We start from the raw sequence: 6,033 nt of genomic DNA on the forward strand, positions 1-6,033 counted from the left end.
ACTTACTCCCAAACTTGAAAGGAGAAAACTCTCTTCTCCCTTGAAATTTGAAAAAAATAACACTCCTCTCTTCTATTAATATTAGTAACGAAATATTCCAACTTTTTAAAAGATTCTTTTTACCAAAGTTTAGCTATGGTTACTAAAAAGAGTATTCACATAAAATAAAATAAAATAAAAAATGAAAAGTGCATATATAAAACATGTTGCTTAAGCAGATTTGTTTAGTCTCTTCTAGCACCTTTCCAATTGATATTGTCAAAAATTGATGATCCTCTTAGGTTTTTTAATCACACATCTCACCAACACTTTAGGTCAAAATTTATGAAACAATTTGTCGAAGTTTTCAAGATTTTATTGTTTAAAAATGAGTTGTTTGGCTTGTCACAAAATGATCTAAACTTAATAGATGGATTTTGCTAAGCCTGGGTTCATTTGGGGAGTTCGGCCCACTACTCAAAAATCAAGGCCCCTTGATTGGTTGTGAGGTAGCTGAAGATCCAACACTTGAAAATACCAAGAACCCAAGACCAAGGAAGTCAATACCGTACCGGAGGCTGTACCGGTTTGGCCACCAGTACGGTATATTTTGGATACCGGTCAATACCGGTGTACCGTTTCGGGTTTACCGCTATTTTATATATTTAATATATATATATATATACACACACACACACACACACATATACACAAAATCTCTATTTATCATAAAACATTACCTCAAAAATTCATGTTTACAATAAAACATTACTTCAATTGTTCATTGCATACAAACTTACAAAGAAAAAAAAAACACAATATAAAAAACAAAAAAACTTAATTGTTCATTGCTTACAAAGAAAATAAATAATACAAATAATTAAGTTAACACAAATTTAATACAAATTACATAGGATCATCTACTCCCATCCATCAAAAGGATCTACATCAGGACCATAATATACATGAGTATTAGCATTTGTCAACACAACATCATCGTCACCATCATCCTCATTAAGAACAACAACATCATCATCATCATTATCATTATCTTCCAAATTCATTGTTGCTAATGGCTCTTCAATGCTAGCCCAATTGATATCTTCCTCAGTTAGTAACAAAAATTCAGAATCCTCAACTACCCAATCATTCATTAAATCAATATTATCAAGGCTTATAGGATCCAAGTAATCCTTTGTCCTTCTAATGTTCCTACCAAAATCAATATCATACATTAATAACATTTTCTAATCATTCAAAATAAAATTTGAATATATTTAAAAACATACCTTTCTCGTAACAATAAATTATAACGAACAAATACTAAGTCATTCAAATGTTTATGCTCAAGCCTATTTCTCCTCTTGGAATGGATAAACTTAAATGTGCTCCAAGCTCTTTCACAACCAGTTGCACTACAACACTGACTTAGCACTCGAATTGCAAACTTTTGTAATTCTGGAGTGTCATTTCCAAATTGCTCCCACCAAGCAACTTCCAAAAATAAAAGAAAATATTAATTTAGTACAAAGTAAATAACAAACATTCAAATGAAATATATATACATATATAGATACATATAGTATACCTGGATTTAGTTTTTCACGTTGACGGATTGCCATAGGCATTCCAAAGTCACCTAAAGCCTTTTTGTATGCTTCAATTTGAGAACTAAGACTATCTTGCTCATCAGGATCAGGAACCAACCTTGTAATGGTACTAAGTAGGCCTTTTGTAATTTCTTTTTGCTTCTTAAACGAAGGCCTAAAGAAAATTCCAGGATTAAGATAACAACCTACTGCATGTAATGGACTATGGAGTTGTTTATCCCACCTAGCATCAATGACACTAGTAAATGGTATATATGCAGAAATTTTATTCTTCAACCTTGCTTTTATATTCTCCTTTGCTTTATCCATTGCCTCATACAAGTATCCCATTGATGGTTTTTCATCCCCATCTACAAGACGAAGTACTCTAACCAAAGGCTCACTAATCTTCACTATTTGTTGACATTGTAACCAAAACTCTTTATCTTCCAAAACAAGTGCAGCCAGCTCCTTTCCCATGACATCTCTAGCATATCGAGATTCAACCCATTGATCACAAGTAACATTTGCCTAAGTTCTTTCTTAAACTTAGTCAAGCATTGAAGACTTAAAAACTCGGTTGCAAACCTTGTGACGGCTGGACGAACCAAATCCCTACCATTAGTGAAGTCACTTCTCATCAAAGATAAAACCTTGCCATGGTTATATATGAATTTGGTAATCTTTTTAGCCTTTTGAATGGTCTCATGAATGATAGGAAAGTATCTCCTATCTGAAAAATTTTCCAACATTAAATCAATGCAATGGGTTGCACAAGGAGACCAATAGAATGACCCATATTTCTGCATTAGCTTCTTTCCTGTAGCCTTGTAAGCAGAATCATTATCTGTAACAAACTGTACAATGTTCTCAACCCCAACTTCTTGACCAACTTTATCAAACAACTTAAACAATGTATCTGCATCCTTTGTTAGGCCTGACACATCAAGGGATTTAAGAAACATAGTACCTCTTGGACAATACACTAAAAAATTAATGATTGGAGTGTTCCTTTGATTTGTCCACCCATCTGACATTATTGAACATCCATAAACTTTCCAATCATTTTCACATCTAAGAGATAATCATTCATTTCATACACATGTTTTTGTAATAAAGGACCTCTTAAGTCATGATAAGAAGGTCCCTTAAAACCAGGCCCAATAGCTGCTATACTATCTATAGCTTCTTGATAATACACAGAGCGAGTTGCATGAAAATGTATATTAGCATGGTACCACCACCTTGCAAAATTCATCCTTGCCTTCTCAACCATTTGCTTTGAGGCCAAAGAAGATTTTATGGATGGTTGAGAGCCAGGAATTGTTCTTGGAGCAAAAAAGGATTTAATGTTGGACCTTTCTCCAACTTTTTCTTTCCCTTTGGTGTTATAATTACTAACTGATGAATGACTCTTTGAACCCCCTCTCTCATTATCATTATTACCTTCATCATGATGATCATCATGATCATCCTCCTCTAAATCATAGGGATTTGGAATTTGTTTACTAATTCTTCTTTTTTTCTATTTACTTTTCTTTAAATCTTCAAGCAACTGTTTCATTTGCCATTTAACATCTTCAGATACTTTTTTACATGCTTCAACATCACCCTTAATCCCAGCTAAATGATACTTGAGCCTAGTAATTCCTCCCCCCCTTATCATTTTAGAACAAAAAATACACTGGGTGTTATTCCTCGCATCCGGCACAGCACGGCCATAAGCCCATGCTGGATCCTCGAATCTTACAACCGGGCCAGACGCTACACTTGATTGATTTTCAGTCATAATTCACACTGCATATATACCATCAATTATTTGTTAATAATTCTAAGTTATCTTTTTATTAATAATAATACTAAGTTGTAAATTACTAATACTATCCCAATATCTCTAGCTAACCAAAATCAAGAATGAAATAACAATTCATGAACACAGTAACCCAATTCATGAACACAGTAATCAATTTGTAAAATTTTACCTAAGGCTGAGAGTGAGAAATAGAGTGGCCGAGAGACACAGAGCAGCTAAGAGACAGAGAGCAGCTGAGAGACACAGAGCAAGCAGTAACATCAACACTATAATTTTTAATTTCTTCTTGTACATTTTTTGGAATAAACCGAAAAAAAAAATCATTTCATAAAAATCCCTTTTTTCCAAATATATAATCTAATGCTAAATTCTGTGGGACGGCAGATTCTGTACAGAATAGAATGCAATGCAACCTAATGCTATTTCTTTCTACTTTTCAATTTCTTCATTATTATCCAAACAAATAATAATAATATTCTAATCACAAAGACAAACTCATTCCCATCTCCATTAGTGTATACAAAATCATCATCATATATTAAATATCAAACAAATAAACACAAAATTAACTTAAATATTGGAATTATAGTTATTATATTATATATACTCCTATAAATCACAGATTTTTACACATTAAAAACCAAAAAAAAAAAAGCAAAAAATCGAACCAAAGCAAAAAAAAAAAAAAAAAAAAAAAAAAAAGAACATACTAGTTCCGAAGAGTGAGACGCAGAGGCCAAACTCCAGAGGCAGAGAGTGAGACAAAGAGAGAAGTGAGATGCAGAGAGAACAGAGAAGTGAGACAAAGAGAGAAGTGAGACGCAGAGAGAACAGAGAAGTGAGACGAAGAGAGAAGTGAGACCGAGAGAGAAATGGAGAAGAAAAAGAGAGAAGAGAAAGAAAGAAGGGTTGCGGCAACAGAACAGGTAAGTAGGGATTTTAGTGTTAGGTAGAATGACCAGATTGCCCTTAAAAAAATTCAAAATTACAAAAAAAAAAAAAAATTTCGGTCCGGTATTCATGTACCGGCCGGTACGGCCGGTACAAGGCCGGTACACCCGGTATCTTACCTGGTACGGTATGGAGGATGTACCTGTACCGGCCTACTGGCCGGTACGGTACGAAATCCTCCCCATTGCCCAAGACCCAACAAAAGGAATTATTTTTAGACTTGGAACTTCCTCACCGACCCAAAAAGAAGGAATTATTTTAAGAGTTGGAACTTCCACACCAAATAAAGTTATTGTTTGCTAAAGATGTACTGGAGTTAGTTTATATAATATATAGACTCTTATAGATACATCACTTAACTTAAAAGAGTTAAGCTCGTGAGTTTGGCCCTAATAATATTATATTAACTATTTAATCTTCTCATTAGTATCTAATGTGGGACTTCATTATTACTTAATCAACCACACCATTCACACATAAACATTATAACAAATCTTCCTTTTCTTGTGAGTCTTCTAGCTACCAAGTCACTTGTGGGACTTCAATTAGTTTCACCTTTGAACATAAACTTTTTTCTTAGAATTCCAGGTGTGATGCATTAGCAACACCTTTAGTGTACCCTTTACTCGACCATGCTTGGGGCGAAAATGGGAGTCTTTTTTGCACAACTATGAGAGTTGCCGATATATAGCCACATTGACTCACCACTAATAGAACTTTTTGTCAACCATGGGTGGAGGCATGTGAGTCTTCCTTGTTGTACTCGGTGGAACTCACTAATGAACACCTGCCCTTTAACTATTGGGTCTAATAACACTTGCTGGTTAGAAAAACATGGGGAGATTTCTTGAATAATTAATATAACACATAGAATAGATACACCACCCAACCTAAAAAACTTAAGCCTGTAACCAACATAATGCACAATAATGTCATATACACACACACACACACAAAAGTGCACAAATTTTGTCCTGAATTAAGCATCATGTTGTAAATGCCAATTGAGCCAGTGGCATGGGCCGTGGGGGTACACAAGCTTCACAATAATTTAACTACCATACAAGGAGAATATGTGGGTTTTAGTTGGGCAGCACAAATTTGTCCATCCATTACAAGAAAGAATACAAGGAAGTGTTTTTTAGAATTTTCAGTTAAATTGGTGGGGAATCCGCAAATATCTTTCCTTCACTCATCGATCATGTTGTAGATGCCTGAAATTGAAAAGTGACATTTATTGTCACATATGTAATATAAGTAGGGAGGTAGTTTGTTCCTACCCGTTTACCACTCATCAAGATAATGAGTTAGGTTCTTCTCGAAAAAAAGAAAAAAGAAAAAGGATAATGAGTTAGGCTAACATATGAAATATTTGCAAAATTACAAGTGGTGTATTTATCAAACTAACATATGAAATATTTGCAAACTTACGTGTGTTGTCATTTATATGATTACTATTTGACTCTATGCCAATTATAACTATTAATGCTCCTCTTGATCGAGAAATTACCATCTAGATTTTCAGTCTTGTTATTATTATTAAGCCACTGATATCGGAGCTAGAGTGGATATTATTGTTATAATACCAAAATAATAATAATAATAATAATAATAATAATAATAATAATAATAATAATAATAATAATAATAATAATAATAATAAACATAGTTTTTAAAATGGATAACTGGAAACAGGCTTGA

The 6,033-nt window shown here is 33.6% G+C and overlaps 1 protein-coding gene across 1 annotated transcript; it reads right to left on the reverse strand.

Moving 5' to 3' along the window:
* Nucleotides 1–790: 790 nt before the first annotated feature.
* Nucleotides 791–2,368, reverse strand: LOC142614633 (uncharacterized). The gene is made up of 2 exons (XM_075787192.1): nt 1,568–2,368; nt 791–1,473 (listed from the first exon to the last, which is right to left on the reverse strand). Exons 1-2 carry the CDS (start codon nt 2,046–2,048, stop codon nt 1,235–1,237), a joined length of 720 nt encoding a protein of 239 aa, XP_075643307.1. The 5' UTR covers nt 2,049–2,368; the 3' UTR covers nt 791–1,234.
* Between the last annotated feature and the right edge of the window lie 3,665 nt (nt 2,369–6,033).

Source organism: Castanea sativa, chromosome 11 (assembly GCF_040712315.1).
Source record: "Castanea sativa cultivar Marrone di Chiusa Pesio chromosome 11, ASM4071231v1".
Lineage (NCBI taxonomy): Eukaryota > Viridiplantae > Streptophyta > Magnoliopsida > Fagales > Fagaceae > Castanea > Castanea sativa.

Excerpts from the sequence above, each read along its gene's own strand:
- LOC142614633 (XM_075787192.1), bottom strand. The coding sequence starts at position 2,048 with ATGGGAAAGGAGCTGGCTGCACTTGTTTTGGAAGATAAAGAGTTTTGG. Across the intron at positions 1,474-1,567 it reads ACGTGAAAAACTAAATCCAG|TTGCTTGGTGGGAGCAATTT; the intron begins GTATACTATATG and ends TATTTTTGGAAG.